We start from the raw sequence: 23,503 nt of genomic DNA, 5'->3' as shown, positions 1-23,503 counted from the left end.
AAAAAAAAAAAAAAAAAAGATTCACTGAGGTTAAAATCCCTCTGGGATCATTTGTGTGTATAAGAAAGGAGAAAAGCTAGTTGAGGAAAGGCTATGACTTTAGCCTCGTTCAGTGTCCCCAGGCTTTTGTCCTTTTTATCATTAGGTCCTTTCATGATTGGGATTTCATGAGCAACCAATTTGATTGCATTTTAACTGTCATTTTACACAGTGAAAGCCTAAGAATATCCAGTTCCTTTTTAGAAAAAATAATTACATGCATTAACCATATGTTTATTTTGAGTGCAGCACAAGTAGTCTTTGTACCCAAACAGTTGAATTCAAACTGTTCCATTTGTAAACTTGAGGAAGTGAGCACAGCCTGTTAGCCTAGAGATGTCCTCTGTATCTCTCTCTTGTGCACTGATTTTAACTTGTTCTTCTTGTCTGCCCCTCGAAGGTAGCTGAGAATTTTTTCTTTTCTTGCATTATTGTGGCTTTGAAGAGAAAGCTTCGCTAAATGTGGTGTGGTCAGTTACTGGTGTCTTTGCCACACTGCAGTTGGTCTACCTTCCATTTGTCAAACTGACTCAGGGAAGGAACATCCCATAGCTAGAGGGAGAGAGTTTGTGTGTGAGCCTTTGCTTTATTTTTGTCATACTATTTTTAGTTTTAGCCTTATAGGGCATTTATGGCCAAATTTTGGCAATCGTTGTTTCCATGTATGTCTTTCACATATTTTCTATCTCACTCATAGTTGAACTCTACATGTGAAGCAAAATTCTTTAATTGTAAAAAAAAAAAAAAAAAAAAAAAACTATGAGGCGGCAAGGCTGCCTTTTTGTTGTGTGAACAATGCCAAAAGACTGAACTGTAAATGGATATCTCTCTATTCCACAAGGCACTGCATCTTTGGGCAGCGAAAAGACAGAGAGAGGAAACCAGTGTTTGTATTTTATCTAGAAACTCACACTCATAAGTTAAATCAAGTGTTTTCTATACTGTTTGAGGGGTATAAGTGTTTGTAATAAAGGATAAGTTTTACTATCATTGCTCTTCAGAACAGCTAAAAATTTTGTTGTTTTAATTTGTGAAGATTCTAAGAGATCAATTTGAGATGACATTGCAAGAAACCAGCAAAACAGGTTTGAGGTGACCTGGGCAACTCTGAGTTTGCTGCAGTCTTTGGGAATTAAACAGGAATCATCAGTCCTTATACATCAGTTCTTAATCTAAATTAAGAAATTTAGATTTGTGTGTAATTTTATTCTCTTTTTCTACATTAGGTTACATTTTCCTGTTAGTGTAGGAAACAACTGCACAGAGTATCTTCCCATTGTGTGGTTGGGCTTAAATGTTTGTTTTCCTTTATTATAAATAACACCAAAACAATAAAACAGTTGTATTTATATGTCATAAAACAATTGACATATATGGAAACTTACTAGTGATAAGGAATACTGAAATTGACTTAAAGCCACGTTTCTGTCGCCCAGTAAGTGTTAATCTACTTTAGAGAAATTACATTATTTTCACTGTTAATAGATGAGTGTAGTGCATTTTTACGAAAACAAACAGGCATATACAGTATCATCAACAAGAGCGTTAGAAGGAAAATAACATTAGTGATTTCCAGTTCGCTGCTTAACTCACTGCTCAACACTTTCCTTCTTCAGTAGATTTGTAAACCCAAGACCAGAAACTAATGAATGATGTTGTTTAGGTTTTAATAATGGTGTTTAGATTTTTTTTTTTTTTCCCGAGGTGGTGTCTCACTCAGTTGTCCAGGCTGGAGTGCAGTGGTGTGATCTTGGCTCACTGCAACCTCCACCTCCTGGATTCAAGCAATTCTCTTGCCTCAGCCTCCTGAGTAGCTGGGATTAGAGGCACACACCAGCATGCCTGGCTGATTTTTGTATTTTTAGTAGGGCCGGGGTTTCATCATGTTTGTCAGGCTGGTCTCGAAATCCTGACCTCATGATCCACCCACCTGGGCCTCCCACAGTGCTGGGATTACAGGCTTGAGCCACCACGCCCAGCCAATGTGTTTAGATTTAAAAACATTTTTAAACCAAGTTTGAAATATGGGATATTTTCCATAAAAATTACTATTTCTGACTCCTTTTGAACAAATTGGAATATCTAGCAACACTGTGCTTATATACATGAAATAGTCTCCTGAAACCATGAGAGGCTGCTCGCTGCTGACCGGGGCTGTGGTCTGAGTTCCCCAGGCTGTCGTACCAGCAGTGGATGAATATGCCCTTACTCCTGGCCCCGTCCCTGTCTACTGTCCCCTGGCTGGCCACACTGGTGTTTCCTTGGGGCCCTTGCTGCGAGCCAGTGTTGGCTCTTCTTGACATACTTCTTCTATGTGTCACAGTACAGCTGATTGATATTTATATGAAAGTGTTCTTTACTGTGCTTATTTTATTACCTCCTCACCCAGATGTTCACATTGAAGTGTTTTTATCTTTCTTTTAGAAATGTGAAACTGAGGCAGAAAGAAATAAAATGACTTTCCTAGATCACACAGTGAGGCAACATCACGGTTTTGAGCAAACTTCAGTAGCAAATTTAAATCTGCAGTGTTATCCATGAGCACACATGACATTCCTTTCAACATTCATAACTAAATTAAAAAGCAAACAAAATGAAATGTTCATTGTTGACTTTTAATATATATCATGTTAACTTTTTTGCATTTAAATTGGAAGCTTATATCTAATTTTTTATTTACTTTAGGAAGTCTGTTTACTCTTAAAAGAAACCATTGCTTCAAGAGTTCAGGAGTACTTGGAAGTTCGCAAACAGCACAGGCCATCAAATGCAGAATTCACGAGATCCAATCCCTTGTCCTTAAAAGGTAGGCACAGAGTGCTTTGATTTTGGACAAAAAATAAATAGAATTTCTGCTCTGTAGAGATGGCAATTATGTTTGACTCTGACTGTCATGTTAGTGTAGTGATACATTTAAAAAATATGTCCTAATGAAGATACTTTGTTTGGGTAAAGAAAATTAATCAAAGAACCGTCAGGACTTTTAATGATAGGCAAAACGTATAAAAATAGCAAATAAAACATTCCTAAGGAAACTGTAAATTCTTTAAAGGATTTTTTTTTTAATTTTTAAGTTTTTTTTTATTTTTAGTAGACATGTAGTAATTGTACATATTTATAGGATATTTCCATACGTGTATACAATGTATACAAAGTGTAATTTTCAAATTAGAGTAATTAGCATATATATCACCAGAACATTTATCATTTCTTTGTGTTGTGAGCATTTAAAATCCTCACTTCTGGTTTTTTGAAAATATACAATAAATTAATGTTAACCATTTTTGACCTTATAGTGCTATAGAACACTAGAACCTACTCTAGTGGTAATTTTATATCCATTAACTAACCTCTCCTTATCCTTCCTTTCCCTATCCTTCCTAGCCTTCTAATACCCACAATTCTCTATAATTGTATGAGCTCAATTTTTTTTAATATAAATAGCTTCTACATATGAGTGAGAACATGATATTTATTTTTCTTCTGATTACATCATTAAATTTTAATATGTCTATATATCTCTATTTTTTTCTTTATATATATTTTTTTGTTGTACCAGTTAGTTCTTTAGTGGTGATTTGTGAGACTTCGGTGCACTCATCACCCAAGCAGTATATACTGAACATGATTTGTAATCTTTTATCTCACTCCCTTCCCACCTTTCACTCTGAGTCCCCAAAGTCTATTGTGCCTTTCTTATGCCTTTGGATCCCCATAGTTTAGCTCCCACTTATGAGTTTGGGTTTCTATTCCTGAGTTACTTCACTTAGAATAATAATCTCTAGTCCCATACAGGTTGCTGCGAATGCCATTAATTCATTCCTTTTTATGGCTGAATAGTATTCCATCGTGTATATGTGCCTGACTTAACTTCACTGAATTTCCTTTGGGCTCATTCATGTTGCCATTGAAAAGATCCCTTTTCCCTCTCACAGGACTTGTGATGGGGGTGTGGCCCCGCAGCTCAAACCCCTAGGGGAACATGTAGACGGCAGTAGCACTGGCTCGGACCCTACGCAGCAGCATCTAGGGTTGAGTGTTTCCAGCTCCTGAAGCCCCATTGGGCATGTGTTACAATGTGCTTTTTCAGTTTAGCCATCGGCAGGCGGCTTGTGTTAATCAGCTCAGTTAGGCCCTCTGCTTTATTTCAAGGACAGAGGGCTTTCTGTATCCCGGGTTCTTTCCTTGGTGTACCGGAAAAATTGGATCACACCTGGGCTTGGAGAATGGGTGCAAGGTTTAAGAGTGGAGGTAGCTCACAGGGCTCACAGGGATGTGAGTGGGAAGGTGGTCCTCCCCTGGAGTTGGGCCACCCAGCTGCCAGACTCTCTGACTCCCCCCTCCCCTGGCGGAATTTCACATTATTCCACTGTCGATGGCCTGCGGAGTCTGCTGATGCTTGTTGGCCTGCTCTTCCATTTCTCTGCTCCTCTTGATACCCAGCCATCTGTGTGTGTGCCTGCTAGGGTCTCGGGCACAGGATTGGGGGCATGGTGGGCCAGGGTGGTCTTGGAAGACGCAACATTTGGGGATGAAAACAGGAGTGGCTGTCCTTACCTAGGTCTGTGGGCACAGGCCTAAGGGTGGAGCCCTTACCAGGGACCCTGCCTTTCTCTACCCAGCACTTCCTTGCCCTCCTCCCATGTCACCATGAATGACAGATTTTATTTTTTTAATGTATATATTGCTGATAGTATTCCATTGTGTATATGTGCATAGCACATTTTCTTTATGCATTGACCTGGTGGTAAACATTTAGATTGATTCCATATCTTAGCTATTGTGAGTAGTACTACAATAAACAAGGGAGTACAGATATCTCTTCAATATACTGATTTGCATCCTTTGTTAAAATACCTAGGAGGGAGATTGCTGGATCACACAGTAATTCTATTTGTAGGTTTTTGAGGAACCTCCATGTTATTCTCCATAATGACTACACTAATTTAAATTCCCATGAACCATATATATGAGTTCCTTTTCTTCACATCCTTGCCAGCACTTGTTAGTTTTCATCTTTTTGATAAAGCCCTTCCTAACTTTGGTGAGATATCTCATTGTGGTTTTGATTTGCATTTCCCTGATGATTAATAATGTTAAGCAATTTTTGATGTACTTGTTGGCCGTGTGTATGTCTTCTTCTGAGAAATACTCAAATCCTTTGCACGTTTTAAAATCAGAATTGCTTTTTGCTATTGAGTTATTTGGGTTTTGTATATTATGAACATTAGTCACTTGTCAGATGGATAGTTTGCAAATATTGTCTCCCATTCTACAGGTTGTCTCTTCACTCTTGATTGTTTCCTTTGCTCTATAGAAGATTTTTAGTTTGATATAGCCCATTTTTCTATTTTTCTTTTTATGGCCTCTGCTTTTGAAATCTTACTCACAAAATCCATGCCAGACCAATATCTTGAAGTTTACCCTGAGTTTTCTTCTAGCAGTTTTCTAGTTTTCTTCTAGTAGTTTTATAGTTTTATAGTAGTTTTCTAGGTTTGGGTCTTATATTCAAGTCTTTAATCCATTTCGAGTTGATTTTTGTATCCAGTGAGAGATAGTGGCCCAGTTTTATTCTTCTGCATATGAATATCCAGTTTTCCCAGCAGCATTTTTTAAAGAAAGTGTTCTTTCCCCTAATGTGTGTTCTTGGTACCTTTGTTAAAAATCAGTTGGCTCTAAATAAGTGAACTTATTTCTGGGTTCTCTATTCTGTTATGTTGGTCTATATGTCTGTTTTTTATAACCATACTATGCTATTGTGGTTGCTATAGCTTTGTAGTATATTTTAAAATCAGGTAGTATGATGTTTCCAGCTTTATTCTTTCGCTCAGAATTGCTTTGGCTATTTGGATCTTTTGTGGTTCCATATAATTTTTAGTGTTATCTTTTTCTATTTCTGTGAAGAATGTCATTGGTATTTCAGTAGGGATTGGTTAATAAATGCTTAGACTCTTACTAAACTGTCAATTTCTAAAAGGTACGAGCATTGTTGACATAGCTCAACCACAAGATTGCTTTTCGCAGATGACTGAGGTTCATCGTGTTGTAGGCTGTGTAGATCTAGACACCTGCAGAGACAAGAGGGATGCGTCATGGCATACCACCATCTTATATTGTTTATTAACAGCATCACCAAAAACATCTCTCTATACGTTTATCTAACTGCCTGTTTTCAGCTGATCCTGTTGTCTTTTAAACCTGTTTGAAAACCACATTCAAATCCACTAACCAGAAAGCCTTGCCTATTTCCTCCTCAGTCTTCAGTTCTGTGTCTCCTGTTCCCTGAAAATAGAGTTGTTGTTTCTGTGTAGTTTGGATGAATGTGGATGCTTTATGCTTTTGTGTAAATTGGATATCTTTCCTCATTTGCATGAGTTCCTTCACTTTTTTTCCATTTCTAGATCCATATAATGGAATATGTATCAGCATGGGTATATATACTTAATATATAACCCTGGATAAGCCAAAGTCTCTAGGCTGGTGACTTTGCTCATTGCTGTAATGTTTTTATGCTTTGAGTTTTCTGTAGGAACAATTTGCGTAAATGACTTGGAGGCTGTTTTTCCAAGTATATGATACAAAGGAGTATAAAAATTATTCTCAAACTCAGTCAAAAAGCAGCATACTACAGTCATTGCCAGTAGCCTCATTGTTTTTAAGAGTTACCTGAAAAATTATTTCGGTAGATTCAGTAAAAAAATACGTGATACAAGGTTTTTTTTTTTTAAAAGACTTGGCTGTCAATGCCCATCAATTCTATCTCACTAATATTTTTCCTTTTAACCTTGCCAATATTGGGTATTACGAATGTTTTTAATTTTTGCCAGACTGACAGGCAAAAAATAAAAAAAAAGGAGATACTGTGCTTTTTAATTTTTATTTATCTTTGTATTTTTATGTGCTTACTGACAGAACTGCATATTTATAGTTTAGGTTTGTGGTTTTTGCCTTTTCCCTCTGATTTTCATTTTTCCTTTCGTCACTCTCTTGGTCAAGGCCCGTCTTGATTGGCTCTTAAATTACTGCCACAGCCTGTGATTTTTCTCTTAATTCATCCACACCTCTGCTGCCAGAGTGGCCTTTTGAAGGCAAAAATGCGATAGCTCCCAACTTGAAACCCTGCGTGGTCAGGAACCTTAGTTGCTTGACATTCTTTATTTCACTTTTTCTCTGCCTGAGACTAGCCAGAGTGGGTCTGGCTTTTAAGCGGAGAAGTTGATTAGAGATACTAGATAGCTTATAGGATTTCAGAAAGCCGTGTTGTGAAGCTACACAGAACAGCCTCAGGCGTGACTCGGGGACAGCTTTGGAGACATGCCCCTTGTGATGCTTAGGACCACGTATCAGAAGCTTTGCTGAGCATCACCCTCTGCCCCATCCTGCCCAGATTGACTGCCCGGCCTATGGCCACAACCTTCTGCTGTTTTTTTCCTTTTGAGTCCACCACAAGGCAAAGCTAGATTTCATGGCTGTCTTCTAGTTACAAGTGAGTCAGGGGAGGCAAAATGTTTGGCTTTTACCTTGGGAAAATGACACTTACAAAATGTGGAAAGTCATCAAAACAGGATGATCGTCAACAATTTTGAGTGGGTGGACACAAGTTACAAATATCCACTAATAACTTTCCTAATCAGTGACAATAAGCTATTGCCTAACAGCATGACTTTCCCAACTACAAAGGAAATGTGCCCACCAAATAATCCTCCAAAAGAGATGACCCAGAGTCTCAACTCACAGCTCCAAGTCCAGAATTTCTAAGTGATGTTTCCTGTCCTTCTAGTTCACTCCCAGCCCATATTTGTTAATTTTTCAACTAAATTATGAAGTGAACTACTGCCAACAAACCTTAAATAGAAGGGAAACAGAAAGCCAAAATGTAACTGAAATATAAATAAATACATGATGCAGCAAAGAAGACAATGAGGTAGATAGATGCTACCATTCCAGCTCCTGTAACTGTGAAATAAGTAGTTGATGTTTGTATCTTCCCTCCTCTATTTATTTTGTTTTTCCTGTGTTCTTAGCCTGTAACTCACTTGATTAGCATTCTTTACCTTTATCCCCCCGGGATTTGAGCTGCCAGTGGTCCTGCCTTGATGGGATTGCCATTGTTTTAATTAATTTTTAGCACTGGATATGCTTCACCAGGTAGAGCCCTTCACATTCCTTTTTATTTTGTCCATATACCTCTCTTCTCCTATTCATCTCAGCATGAACCAACATTTCAAGTCCCCTTTGGCCTGTTTGTCTAGCACCACAAAGAGCCTGAAATAATCACATGGTACTTTGAACTTTTAGCCCGATTCATTGTTATCGTCTGTGTTATAATCATCCTTTGAGTACTAAGGAAGCAGAGTTGTGGGGATGGAAAGTAAACGTTTGCTGAGGTGGTCATCTCCCTTTTCCAGTCCTTCATTTTAGGAACCACGTATCTGACCAAGGTAGCACATATTGTTCTGCTGGTCAGAGCCTATAGTGCATCCCTCAGGACCTTACTCCAGTTCTACAAGGTCCTGCCTCATAATTTGCATTGTAACTGAATTTTCAATAGACCTTTCCACCATTGAGTAAGGCCAGCTACAGTTGAGCTGTGTTTGATTGTTTGTAAGACCACTGAATTTTGTAAGCCCACTGTCTTATTTTGTTGCCTGTAAAATGAGCTGCTTTGTCAGAATTGCAGTGGTTGTGATGGCAAATGAGGCCTTCCTGAAGTCTATGGATGTTGTGGATGGCAGAAACATGGCAGGCATACAAGGCATATCCAACTCCAGAGGAAGGCTTCACTTCAGTGAAGATAAGGCATTGCCTTTCTGTGATGAAAGAGATCAAATGTAATCTACCCACAACCACTGGCCCATCTCCTATGAAATGAAAGTTGGTAGGGAGGCTCAGATTAATTGCTATTGCTGGCAAATTGGGCATTTGGCAAAGCTCAGTCTTGGTTAGGTTAAGTCTGTGTTGAGTCTTAGCAGAACACACATCCATGCTTCCATAGCGACACTGCTTATGAGCCCTTTGAGCAGGTCCTTTGACAGCTAGGGAAAAAGGCCAGCCAGCATCCATGGGGTAGGTCACCTTGTCTAACTCATGATAAGAACCTCTCCTGAATGGGGCTTGATGTGGTGTGAATGTATCCCCCAAAATTCACATATTGGAAATGGTCCCCAATGCAACAGTGTTGCAAGGTGGAGAAAGTTCTGCCTTCATAAATAGGTTAATATTGTTATAAAAGGGCTTGATGGAGGAAGTTTGTCTCTTTTTGCCCTTCCTCCTTCTGCCATGTGAGGATACAGCATTCCTTCCCTCTGGAGGACTCAGTGTTCAAGGCACCATCTTGGAAACAAAGATCAGACCCTCACCAGACCTGCTCATGCCTTAATCTTTGACTTCCCATCCTCCAGAACCGTGAGAACGTAAATTTCTATTTTTTATTCTAGTTCGTGGTATTTTGTTATAGCAACACAATAGACTAAGACAGGGCCCTTTGGAGAACTTTCACAAAAGATATCAATATTTTCACACTCTATATAACTTTTCCCCAAATGTTCATGTCACCAGTCCTTGATGACCCTCTCTTCAAACTATTAACCACTGCCAGTGAATCAGTATGTATTTGTTTCTCAGGCCATTTCCTCTCATAGGCCACATCGACCCAAAATATACCACTCATTAGCCAGCTCACTGGACAGACTTTTCTTTTCCACCCTGAGTTAGGTGATGTCATTACATTCATTCACTTCTGGCTAGTACCATTCTATTCCATAGAGCCACTGATTAGGCACAAATTTTTATCTACTCGTAACAGGTGAGTGAAACTATTACTTTTTCAGGTCTCTCATATCAGTCAGAGAAACACGCAAACATGGTCATTGATGTTTGTGCCTATTTCATACTAGTAAGGGATATAAGATGTAAAAACCTTGACTTTCCTTTTAGATGAACTTTTTCCTGTGCACCAAGCCAGCTGTATTTTGAATGGTTTTATCTGTCACCATCTGACATGCCTGTGTCTTAGTAAGACACCCAGAGTACACACCACCTTCTGCTGTGTAAGTCCTATCATAATGCCTTCAGTGTAGTAGACCAGAACAATATCCTGCAAGATAGTGAGATAATGAAGGTTCCTGTAGACTCAGTAGTGTCGCTGAAGCAGAATGACAACAGAACAATGAGGCAAAACAGTGAAGCTGCATGACTTTCTTTGCCAGTAGATAGAAACCTACTTGTGTGTTCGCCATTCACTGGGATAGAAAAAAACAGATTTTGCCACCTCTGTAGTACTGATGCGAGGTGCTGTAGTGCTCCAAATGAGAAACCACCTCTGGAAGAATCCCTGGCTAATTAATACATTAACCTTCCATCATTCTGTAAGACCCATCTGCGTTCTGCTTAAGCCAAAGAGGAAAGTGAGGTAAGACTACATGAAAGATGCTCATGGATGTTTCAGGTTTTTCATGGCGGCAGATCTCTTTGATCTTCTAGGGATTAATACTGATTTTAGTTTACAGTTTTGGTGGGGTGGGAGAAGTTCCAGCAATTTTCACCTAGCCCTTAATTACCATAACAGTTCTCATTCCCTAAGACATGAAGTCCAACTGTGGATTCTGTCAGTTGCAGAATAAACCTATCCCAAGGACTCACTCAGCAACGGGGAGGACAACTGCAGATTTTTACAGGCCTACTGGGTCCCTAGTGAGATGAATTTAAGCCTCATTTCTAAGTGTCACCCTCTGGTAGATCACAGCTGTAATCAGGAACCAAAGAATTTCTCAAAGCCAATGCCTAATCCTCCTCAAAAGTTCTGGCTATCTCCCTTCTTCCTTTGTGGAAATTATAGTAATCTCAGTTGATCCCACATGGAAGATTTATAGGATGTACTTGTAACGTTATGAAGGATCCTTACTTGAGGACTGCCTGGCTCTCCTTTCGAGGAGAAAATAAGTCCATGAATGGACTCAAATCTGGGGACTGGCCAGGTTGCTGTGGTTCTCCTTCAAGGTGGCTCAAGTCAGGTCCCTGTGCACTAGATCTAGATAGTTTTTTTCCTGTTATACAGTGTATTGCCAGGGTTGCCGTAACATACCACAGACTGAGTGGCTTAACTAACAGAAAATTTATTTTTTCTCAAAGTCTGGAGACTAGAAGTCTAAGGTCAAGGTTAGTTTCTTCTGAGGCCTCGCTCCTAGGCTTGTTGATGGCTGTCTCCTCCCTGTGTCTTCACATGATTTTTCCTCTATATATGTCTGTGTCTCTTCTTATGTAGAAGTTTGAGATCAAAGTATTGGCAAGTTAGTCTCTTCTGAGGCCTCTCTCCTTGTTGATGGCCCATCTTCTCCCTTTGTATGAATGTCTTTGTATCTTATGAAGATGCCAGTTAGATTGGATTAGGACCCATCCTGATGACCTCATTTTAATTTAATTACCTCTTTAAAGACTTGATCTCCAAATATAGTCACATCCTGAGGTACTGGGAGTTAGGACTTCAACATATGAATTTGGGGGATGGGGCACAGCTCAGCCCATAACATACAGTTTAAGTAGAGTCTAAGTATGCTCTCCATCTTATTTGGAGTTATGGACATGATCAATTAACCAATAAGCCAGAGACGCCTATGGGTTGAACCACTCTGAAATGGTTCCAACCAAGGTCACCAATGGATCATGGCCCTCCAGTAGACCAAGTGACTTGCCCAGCCATGTGCTTAAATCAACTACAAATTTCTACTCACCCAGTTACCAAGTACCCCACCTTTACTCTTGAACTTTGGTGCTATACAGACATCATATATATTCTGGCTGTTAACTCTCTCAGTAACTCTCACTCCCTGGGGGGCATCCCTCACCTGCAAGGTGGCTACCCACCCAGGAGTGGCCTTTGTAGCATGTCTTTCCCCTGTTGAGTCACACACCATTTTGCAGATAGTTTGGGGACATGCAGGGGGATCACCTGGCACAGGCTGGTGTTGTCACACAGATCAGCATGCATACAGATCATGTACTCTCTGGGCATCTTGTATCAAGGAGTACTGCCATGTATCACACACAGACACATGCACACTTTTTTTTTTTTTTTTTTGAGATGGGGTCTTGCTTTGTTGTCTAGGCTGGAATGCAGTGGTGTGATTTTGGCTTGCTGTGACCTCTGCCTTCCAGGTTCAAGCACTTCTCCTGCCTCAACCTTCTGAGGAGCTGGGATTACAGGCGCCCGCCACCACGCCTGGCTAATTTTTGTAGTTTTAGTAGAGACAGGGTTTCACCATGTTGGTCAGGCTGGTCTCGAACTCCTGACCTCAAGTGATATAACCACCTTGGCCTTCCAAAGTGCTGGGGTTGTAGGCGTGAGCCACCATGCCAGGCCACACACACACTTTTTCTTTGAGACAGCCTCACTTTGTTGCCTAGGCCAGAGTGCAGTGGAATGATCATGGCTCACGGCAGCCTCAATCACCTGGGTTCAAGTGATTCTCCTACCTCAGCCTCCTGAATAGCTGGGACCACAAGTGTGTATCACCATGCCAGGCTATTTTAAAAAAAAAAAAAGAAGTTTGTGGAGATGGGATCTCACTATGTTGCCCAGGCTGATCTGGAACTCCTGGGCTAAAGTGACCCTCCTGCCTCAGCCTCCCAAAGTGCTGGGATTACAGATGTGAGCCTCCACACCTGGCCTGCATCACCCTTTTTTATTGGGCAAGCATAAAAGTGACCTTGTCAAGTTGGGGGTGGCAAACATTTGAGTCCCAGGTTCAGGCACTGAGCAGTCTGGTTGTTTAGGAGTCTGCTGGATAAGCCAACTGCCCAGGACCTGAAGGCTTTGGCAGTTCTGCAGCTAGACCTGTGGTCGTCTGAGTTCGGGAAGAGCCTCTGTCGCCAAGGACTGGAAGTAGTCATTATTCCCAGATAGCCTTGGCCAGCAAACCCACAGAGTGCCCATGGTCATTGATCAGCTTGTCACTCTCCCCTAACTACATCCCCAGAGCATGGTGCTCTCTCATCCTGGGCCTCTGGACACATGCTGCTTCTGCTCCACTGGGTGTGCCCTCCTCATCCTTCAGCCTGTGCTCAGATATCACTTCCTCTAAGGAGACTTAACTGATTCTGTGTAGCTTCTTTCTCAAGAGCGCTTCCCTTCCTCTCTTCCTCCTCACCCTCTGTAGTAGCGGGACTCATTGTTCCAGCTGCTTACCTGCCTCACTGATGGACTTCAGTTTCATTGAGGACAGGAGTCATGTTCTGTTCAGCACCTACTGCAGAGCCTGTCAGAGCACAAGTATTGGGAGAAATAAAGGAATTGTTACTACTCACAGGTCCCATTCCCATTGCCAAGACTTTACAGCATGCTTCCATTGCAACATCTCTTGGCCCCTTGCACAAAATACAGAGATGAAAGTGGCCTGTGAGTTACAAATTATTAAGTAGATTTCTCATCTGGTTTTCAGAAAGTTAAAACCCCAGTGTAGGATTAGGCTACAACCTATTTACCCCTATTACCTCAGTGTAAGATTAGGCTACAACATCTTCTGACTCCAGAGACAGAAAATACTTTCCCTCCAACCCACTGTGCCCTGGGTCTTCATTAGTATTGCTGACCTGCCCAGGCACCTGTCCACCCCTCAGATGCTGCTCTGGGTTAGGTCTTCCACCTACCCGTGGCAGATCCCTGGGACAGTCCATTCTAGCTAGTCTTCTTAGCCCTTGTTTTAACCATTCCTAAGCTTTAGAACCCTTGCTCTACAGATGAGAGCCAGATATGTAGTTCAAGTAACTTGCCCAAAGATTAGATAGTAGCTAGGAAGTGTCAGAGGCCACGTGATACTCTGCTGTCTGATACCTAGTTTGTCCTCATTGCTTTGGTATACCTAGTAAGGAGAGTATTGTGTGTTTATGTTTTTTTTTTTTTTAAATACAGTTTTCCTCTAATTATAAAAACACGTCTGTCTTTAAATTAACTAGGAGCAGTATTCTGCTTGAATTACCATGTGGTTATCTTGGTTTAAAATTTATGTCCCTTATTTTCTGATCACAAGATGGAAAGGGAGAAATAGGCCCCAAAACAGAACTCATCTTCCAGCTATAAGCACTTGCCTCAGTGCATTTTCTAAATAGAGTTCATGACATTTTTGTGTTTGTGGAACAGTAACAGTAAATTTTTTTTACTGCCTATTATTCTATTCCGTGTAAACTTCTCTTGTAGTTAACATCTAAGAAACCCAGTCCTTTGGAAAATGCCATAAAATAAATTAAATTTTCCTGGGTACTGTGGTTTCTGTCTGCAGTGGCTTGCTTTTTGGCATTTCTTCTAAGCTGAATGTTCCTCTAAAATCTTAGCTTACATCTGCAGCCAAAGTACCTAGTCCTCTGCTCACCCTCCTGTGGCATCCGAGGTGTTTTAGGCGAATGTTCGAGGCTGAATTACCAAGGTGTTCTCTCTCTTCATCAACATTCACCTCCCAAGAAGCATTCTGTGTGGGGCACGTTACCATCATGTTGGGGAATCAGTGTGTGTTCACACGACAAGAAGCGAAAAAGAAAAAGACAAGAATTGCCAAAACAAGCAAGTTTTTCCTATTCTATCCTCTGTCTGAGAAATGTTCCTCAACTTTCCCCAACACCCGATGCATGATACCTGCCAAAAAAAGCTTTCTTCTTGCTCTTCAGACACAGGCTTATTGTGAGCCATTCTCCCCAGCGTCCCCGCGAGTGCAAATTTGTGTATGTGGTGTTTTGTTTTGTATTTATTTTCCCAGCCCTTTGAAAACAGGGCCTTTTTCTATTTAAAATAAATTTCAGAAGTGAAGTACTTTTTCCCTTTTGAGAACCCAGCCCTTCCTCCATACAAACCATCATGCATTTTCAGAGGACAATGAAAACCTGCTCTAAAACACCATCTATAAACTTCCCTTCAGTCAGTGTTTTTCTCACACATTAACAACAACAATAACAAGTGCTGTACATCCAACCACTGTGATCCCTGAATAAACATAGGCCCTTGACAAGTAGTTTTATTTTTAAGAGTCATTTTTTATGTGAGTCAGTTATTACAATGGGTTGTTAGAATGTGCTCCTGTTGTGCACACCTATGCACAATAGGAATGGAACTGTACCGCAGTCACAGAGCAAGCTAGGTGGTTCTCTGACTTCCACAGCAGGCATGAAGGAGGACTAAGAGGGGAGGAAATAGTCACTCATGTGGTTTTAGAAACAGTAAAACCCTGCACAGCACATTTTCAGTTATCTGCTGTTCTATTAAATATTTTTACTATTTAGACATTGTTTTTTTCTATTCACAGCCCTTTACAAATAGAAGTGGATTTCCCTAGACCTCTCATAAAGCACTGTGGAAACGTGTTTTCTTTTTACACGTGTTTAAATAGCTTTGGTTATTATTTACATTTCTTCCCATAATGTACTCAATCAAAACATTTTATAGGCTTTTATCCACACGTGTAAAGCTTAAAAGGGCAATAATGGGAAAGCAAATGCCTATAAGTTGTCTGGTGAATGTGCTGCAATTTCAACAAAGATTATTTTTTCAGGAATGAGTAATTTGTAAAACTTTAAGTTTTATACTTTTTACAAAAAGTGTACTAAAGCCCAGTGACAACACAAAATGCTTTGCTTTCTCAAAACCTGGGGAAATTTCTCTAACCACTTATTACGATAAACAGAAAGTAAACAAAATCTCTACACTTAAAAAATTTTTTTTTTTTTTATTATTACACGTTAAGTTCTGGGATACATGTGCAGAACATGCAGGTTTGTTACATAGGTATACATGTGCCATGGTGGTTTGCTGCACCCATCAACCTGTCATCCACATTAGGTCTTTCTCCTAAGGCTCTCCCTCTCCTTGCCCTCCACTCCCCAAAAGGCCCCAGTGTGTGATGTTCCCCTCCCTGTGTCCATGTGTTCTCATTGTTCAGCTCCCACTTATGAGTGAGAACATGCAGTGTTTGATTTTCTGTTCTTGTGTTAGTTTACTGAGAATGATGGTTTCCAGCTTCATCCATGTCCCTGCAAAGGACATGAACACATCCTTTTTATGGCTGCATACTATTCCTTGGTGTGTATGTGCCACATTTTCTTTTTCCAGTCTAATTGATGGGCATTTAGGTTGGTTCCAAGTCTTTGTTATTGTGAATAGTGCTGCAATAAACATACATGTGCATGTGTCTTTATAGTGGAATGATTCATAATAATCTTTTGGGTATATACCCAGTAATGGTATTGCTGGGTCAAATGGTATTTTTGGTTCTAGATCCTTGAGGAATCACCACATTGTCTTCCACAATGGTTGAACTAATTTACACTCCCAGCAACAACATAAAAGCATTCCTATTTCTCCATATCCTCTCCAGCATCTGCCCTTTTTCATGTTTTCCATTCTAACTGGCATAAGATGGTATCTCATTGTGGTTTTGATCTGTATTTGTCTAATGACTAGTGATGATGAGCTTTTTTCAATATGTTTGTTGGCTGCATAAATGTCTTCTTTTGAGAAGTGTTCATTCATATCCTTTGCCTGCTTTTTGTTGGGGTTGTTTTTTTCTTGTAAATTTGTTTAAGTTTGGCCGGGCATGGTGGCTCATGCCTGTAGTCCCAGCACTTTGGGAGGCTGAGGCGGGCGGGATTGCCTGAGGTCAGGAGTTCAAGACCAGCCTCGCCAAAGTGATGAAACCCCGTCTCCACTAAAAATACAAAAAAAAAAAAAAAAAATTAGTTGAGTGTGGTGGTGGGTACCTGTAATCTCAGCTACTTAGGAGGCTGAGGCAGGACAATCACTTGAACCCAGGAGGCACAAGTTGCAGTGAGCTGAGATCACAACATTACACTCCAGCCTGGGTGACGAGTGAAATTCCATCTCAAAAAAAAAAAAAAAAAAATTGATTTAAGCTCCTTGTAGATTCTGGATATTAGCCCTTTGTCAGATGGATAGATTAATTATAAATTGCAAAAATTTTCTCCCATTCTGTAGGTTGCCTGTTCACTCTAATGGTAGTTTATTTTGCTATGCAGAAGCTCTTTAGTTTAACTAGATCCCATTTGTCAATTTTGGCTTTTGTTGCCATTGCTTTTAGTGTTTTAGTCATGAAGTCTTTGCCCATGCCTATGTTCTGATGGTATTGCCTATGTTTTCTTCTAGGGTTCTTATGGGTTTAGGTCTTAGGTTTAAGTCTTTAATCGATCTTGAGTTAATTTTTATGTAAGGCATAAGGAAGGGGTCCAGTTTCAGTTTTCTGCATATGACTAGCCAGTTTTCCCAACACCGTTTATTAAATAGGGAATCCTTTCCCCATTGTTTGCTCTTGTCAGGTTTGTCAAAGATCACATGGTTGTAGATGTGTGGTGTTATTTGTGAGGCTTCTGTTCTGTTCCATTGGTCTACATATCTGTTTTGGTACGAGTAACATGCTGTTTTGATTACCGTAGCCTTTTAGTATAGTTTGAAGTCAGGTAGCATGATGCCACCAGGTTTGTTCTTTCTGCTTAGGATTGTCTCGGCTATACGGGATTTTTTTTTTGGTTCCATATAAAATTTAAAGTAGTTTTTTTCTAATTCTGTGAAGAAAGTCAATGGTAGCTTGATGGGAATAGCACTGAATCTATAAATTACTTTGGGCAGTATGGCTGTTTTCATGATATTGATTCTTCCTATCCATGAGCATGGAATATTTTTCCATTTGTTTGTGTCCCCTCTTATTTCCTTAAGCAGTGGTTTGTAGTCCTTGAAGAGGTCCTTCACATTCCTTGTAAGTTGTGTTCCTACATGTTTTATTCCCTTTATAGCAATTGTGAATGGGAGTTCACTCATGATTTGGCCCTCTGTCTATTATTGGTGTATAGGAATGCTTGTGATTTTTACACATTGATTTTATATCCTGAGACTTTGCTGAAGTTGCTTATCAACTTAAGGAGATTTGGGGCTGAGACAATGGGGTTTTCTAAATTTATAATCATGTCATCTGCAGATACAGTTTGAATTCCTCTCTTCCTATTTGAATATCCTTTATTTCTTTCTCTTGTCTGATTGCCCTGCCAGAACTTCCAATACTAAGTTGAATAGGAATGGTGAGAGAGGGCATCTTTGTCTTGTGCAGGTTTTCAAAGGGAATGCTTCCAGCATTTGCCCATTCAGGATGATATTGGCTGTGGGTTTGTCATAAATACATCTTATTATTTTGAGATACATTCTATCAATACCTAGTTTGAGAGTTTTTAGCATGAAGGGGTGTTGAATTTTATTAAAGGCCTTTTCTGCATCTATTGAGATAATCATGTGTTTTTTGTCAGTGATTCTGTTTATGTGATGGATTATGTTTATTGATTTGCTTATGTTGAACCAGCCTTGCATCCCAAGGATGAAGCCAATTTGATCACAGTGGATAAGCTTTTTGATGTGCTGCTTGATGCAGTTTGCCAGTATTTTATTGAGGATTTTCACATCGATGTTCATCAGGGATATTGGCCTGAAATTTTCTTTTTTGTTGTGTCTGTGCCAGGTTTTAGTATCAGAATGATGCTTGGCTCATAAAATGTGTTAGGGAGGAGTCCCTCTGTTTCTGTTGTTTGGAATTGTTTCAGAAGGAATGGTACTAGCTCCTTTTTGTACCTCTGGTAGAATTTGGCTGTGAATCTGTCTGGTCCTGGGCTTTTTTGGTTGGTAGGCTATTAATTACTGCCTTAATTTCAGAACTTGTTATTGGTCCATTCAAACATTTGACCTCTTCCTGCTTTAGTCTTGGGAGGGTGTATGTGTCCAGGAAGTTATCCATTTCTCCTAGATTTTCTAGTTTATTTGCGTAGACATGTTTATAGTATTCTCTGATGGTAGTTTGCATTTCTGTGGGATCAGTGGTGATATCTCCTTTATCATTTCTTATTGTGTCTATTTGACTCTTCTCTCTTCTTTGTTAGTCTATCAGTCTATTTTGTTAATCTTTTCAAAAAACCAGCTGTTGGATTCATTGATTTTTTTTTTTTTTNTTTTTTTTTTGAAGGGTTCTGTTGTGTCTCTATGTCCTTCAGTTCTGCTCTGATCTTAGTTATTTCTTGTCTTCTGCTAGCTTTTGAATTTGTTTGCTCTTGCTTCTGTAGTTGTTTTAACTGTGATGTTAGGGTGTCAATTTTAGATTGTTCCTGCTTTCTTCTGTGGGCATTTAGTGCTATGAATTTCCCTCTAAACACTGATTTCGCTGTATCCCAGAGATTCTGGTTCATTGTGTCTTTGTTCTCATTGGTTTGAAATTATTTACTTCTGCCTTAATTTCGTTATTTACCCCATAGTCATTCAGGAGCAGGTTGTTCAGTTCCATATGGTTGTGTGGTTTTGAGTGAGTTTTAATTCTGAGTTTTAATTTGATTGTACTGTGGTCTGAGAGACTGTTTGTTATGATTTCTGTTATTTTGCATATGCTGAGGAGTGTTTTACTTCCAATTATATGGTCAATTTTAGAATAAGTGCAGTGTGGTGCTGCGAAGAATGTATATTCTGTTGATTTGGGGTGGAGAGTTCTGTAGATGTCTATTAGGGTTCTTTGGTCCAGAGCTGAGTTCAAGTCCTGAATATCCTTGTTAATTTTCTGTCTTGTTGGTCTGTCTAATATTGACAGTGGGATGTTAAAGTCTCCCACTATTATTGTGTGGGAGTCTAAGTCTCTTTGTAGGTCTCAAAGGACTTGCTTTATGAACTGGGTGCTCCTGCATTGGGTGCATATATATTTAGGATCTTTAGCTTCTTGCATTGATCCCTTTACCATTATATAATGCTCTTCTTTGTCTTTTTTAATCTTTGTTGGTTTAAAGTCTGTTTTATCAGAGACTGGGATTACAACCCCTACTTTTTTTTCTTTTTTGCTTTCCATTTGCTTGGCAAATCTTCCTCCATCCCTTTATTTTGAGCCTGTGTGTGTCTTTGTGCATGAGATAGGTCTCCTGACTATAGCACACCAGTCGGGTCTTGACCCCTTATCCACTTTGCCAGTCTATGTCTTTTAATTGTGTCATTTGGCTTGTTTACATTTAAGGTTAATATTGTTATGTGTGAATTTGATCCTGTCATTATGATTCTAGCTAGTTATTTTGCCCATTAGTTGATGCAGTTTTTTTATAGTCTCAATGGTCTTTACAGTTTACTATGTTTTTGCAGTGGCTGGTACCAGTTTTTTCTTTACATATTTAGTGCTTCCTTCAGGAGCTCTTATAAGGCAGGCCTGGTGGTGACAGAATCTCTCTGCATTTGCTTGTCTGTAAAGGATTTTATTTCTCCTTCACTTATGAAGCTTAGTTTGGCTGGATATGAAATTCTGGGTTGAAAATTCTTTTAAGAATGTTGAATATTCGCCCCCACTCTTTTCTGGCTTGTAGGGTTTCTGCAGAGAGATCTGCTGTTAGTCTGATAGGCTTCCCTTTGTGTGAAACCCAGCCTTTCTCTCTGGCGGCCCTTAACGTTTTTTCCTTCATTTCAACCTTGGTAAATCTGACAATTATGTGTCTTGGGGTTGTTCTTCTCGAGGAGTAGCTTTGTCATATTCTCTGTATTTCCTGAATTTAAATATTTGCCTGTCTTTCTAGGCTGGGAAAGTTCTCCTGGATAATATCCTGAAGAGTGTTTTCCAGTTTGGTTCCATTCTCCCCATCACTTTCAGGTACACCAATCAAACATAGGTTTGGTCTTTTCACATTGTCCCATATTTCTTGGAGGCTTTGTTCATTCCTTTTCAGTGTTTTTTCTCTAATCTTATCTTCACACTTTATTTCATTAAGTTGATCTTCAATCCCTGATATCCTTTCTTCCGCTTGATTGATTTGTCTGTTGATAGTTGTGTATGCTTCAGGAAGTTCTCGTGCTGTGTTTTTCAGCTCCATCAGGTCATTTATGTTCTTCTGTAAACTGGTTATTCTAGTTAGCAATTCCTCTAACCTTTTTTCAAGATTCTTAGCTTCCTTGCATTGAGTTGGAACATGCTCCTTTAGCTTGGAGGAGTTTATTACCCACCTTCTGAAGCCTGTTTCTCTCAATTCATTAAACTCATTCTCCATCCAGTTTTGTTCCGTTACTGGCAAGGAGTTGTGATCCTTTGGAGGAGAAGAGGCATTCTGGTTTTGGAATTTTCAGCCTTTTTGTGCTGGTTTTTCCTCATCTTCATGGATTTATCTACCTTTAGTCTTTGATGTTGGTGACCTTATGATGGAGTTTTTGCATGGATGTCCTTTTTGTTGATGTTGATGCTACTCCTTTCTGTTTGTGTTTTCCTTGTAACAGTCAGGGCCCTCTGCTGCAGGTCTGCTGGAATTTGCTAGAGGTCCAGTCCTGACCCTGTTTGCCTGGGTATCACCTACAGAGGTACAGAACAGCAATGATTGCTGCCTATTCCTTCCTCTGGAAGCTTTATCTCAGAGGGGCCCCTGCCAGATGCCAGCCCAAGCTCTTTTGTTCAAGGTGTCTGTCAACCCCTGCTGGGAAGTGTCTCCCCGTAAGGAGGCACGGGGCTCAGGGACCCACTTGAGGAGGCAGTCTGTCCCTTAGCAGAGCTCGAGCACTGTGCTGGGAGATCCGCTGCTCTCTTCAGAGCCTGTAGGCACAAACGTTTAAGTCTGCTGAAGCTGTGCCCACAGCCACCGCCCCTTTCCCCAGGTGCTCTGTCCCAGGGAGATGGGAGTTTTAGCTATAAGCCTCTGACTGGGGCTGCTGCCTTTCTTTTAGAGATGCCTTGCCCAGAAAGGAGAGCTCTAGAGAGACAGCCTGGCTACAGCAGCTTTGCGGATCTACGGTGGGCTCTGTCCAGTTCGAACTTCCCAGAGGCTTTGTTTACACTGTGAGGGGAAAACCACCTACTCAAACCTCACTAATGGCGGACACCCCTTTGCCTACCAAGTTTGAGCATCCCAGCAAGAATTTCAAGTCGGGTCAACTTCAGACTGCTGTGCTGGCAGTGAGAATTTCAAGTCGGGTCAACTTCAGACTGCTGTGCTGGCAGTGAGAATTTCAAGTCGGATCAACTTCAGGCTGCTGTGCTGGCAGTGAGAATTTCAAGCCAGAGAATCTTAGCTTGCTGGGCTCTGTGGAGGTGGAATCCATTGAGCTAGACCACTTGGCTCCCTGGCTTCAGCCCCCTTTCCAGGGGAATGAATAGTTCTGTCTTGTTGGCATTCCAGGTGCCACTGAAAAACAACTCCTGCAACTAGCTCGGTGTCTGCCCCAACAGCACCCAGTTTTGTGCTCGAAACCCAGGGCCCTGGTGATGTAGGCACCCAAGGGAATCTCCTGGTCTGCAGTTGCGAAGACCATGGGAAAAGCATAGTATCTGGGCTGGAATGCACTCTTCCTCACGGCACAGTTCCTCATGGCTTCTCTTGGTTAGGGTAGGGAGTTCCCTGACGGCTTGTGTTTCCTGGGTGAGGTGATGCCCACCCTACTTCGGCTTGCCTTCCATGGGCTGCATCCACTGTCTAACCATTCCCAATGAGATAAGCTGTGTACCTCAGTTGGAAATGGAGAAATCATCTGCTTTCTGTCTTGATCTGGCCAGGAGCTTCAGGCTAGAGCTCTTCCTATTTGGCCATCTTACTAGACCTTATCTTTTTTTTTTTTTTTTTTTTTTTTGAGTCTCAGTCTCAGTCTGTCTCCAGCCTGGTGTGCAGTGGTCCAATCTTGGCTCGCTGCAACCTCCATCTCCTGGGTTCAAGCGATTCTCCTGCCTTAGCCTCCCAAGTAGCTGGGACTACAGGCACATGCCACCGTGCCCAGCTAAATTTTGTATTTTTACTAGAGACAGGGTTTCACCATGTTGACCAGGATTGTCTCTCGATCTCCAAACCTTGTGATCTGCCCACCTTGGCGTCCCAAAGTGCTGGAATTACAGGCATGAGCTGCCATGCCTGGCCAAAATCTCTAAAGTTTTAAGATAATGTTTCTACTTGTTATCATCACCTGTTACAGACATTGCCAGAATGCAATGACTGATCCCTTATCTACTTTTTAATTTTACAAGAAATTAAAATTCAAAAAAACTTGATGTACAAGTCTTCCAGAAATGTTAGAATTCTTTTGACCAGAGATTGTCAAACTTCAGTTTGAACCACTGCAAGACCTTTTCCATGTAAGTATAAACCTTATTAGAATGCCTGTTGGCCTGCTGTGAACATACTGCTTCTTTCCCTCCAACCTCACCCATCTGAACCCACTACCCCATACCTCAGAAAGACAAGTTTTCCATTATGAAACCAAGTTCATATTGCCTTATTCTGTTTCAGATTACAATGCCAGTTCTGTTGGAGCTTTTATGGTAACACAACTCCAGTATTGCTTTTATATCTGCTTGGGCTTGTTCACATTTAGAACCAGACTTTCTGCATATCTGGGAACTGGAACACTCACAACAGCTCTACCAAATCCCCAGGACTTTTGGATTCTAGAAAGATCTCTGTTATCAAATGCTACTTTGCAAGACTTTTTTTTTTTTTTTTT

General features: G+C 40.5%; 1 protein-coding gene across 1 annotated transcript in view; it reads left to right on the top strand.

Annotated features, from left to right (window-relative positions):
- The window catches only part of LOC108300952 (SLX4 interacting protein), a 197,366-nt gene that overhangs the window by 116,507 nt on the left and 57,356 nt on the right, over positions 1 to 23,503 (top strand). The window contains exon 4 of the mRNA XM_017523943.2: positions 2,725 to 2,845. Coding sequence (XP_017379432.1) covers positions 2,725 to 2,845 — 121 coding nt within the window. The remainder of the gene's footprint in view (positions 1 to 2,724; positions 2,846 to 23,503) is intronic.

The sequence above is a fragment of the Cebus imitator genome, unplaced genomic scaffold, assembly GCF_001604975.1.
Source record: "Cebus imitator isolate Cc_AM_T3 unplaced genomic scaffold, Cebus_imitator-1.0 Scaffold31, whole genome shotgun sequence".
In the NCBI taxonomy this organism is placed as follows: domain Eukaryota; kingdom Metazoa; phylum Chordata; class Mammalia; order Primates; family Cebidae; genus Cebus; species Cebus imitator.
Note: the sequence above shows the minus strand (reverse complement) of the source record. Positions and strands in the feature narration are given on the sequence as shown.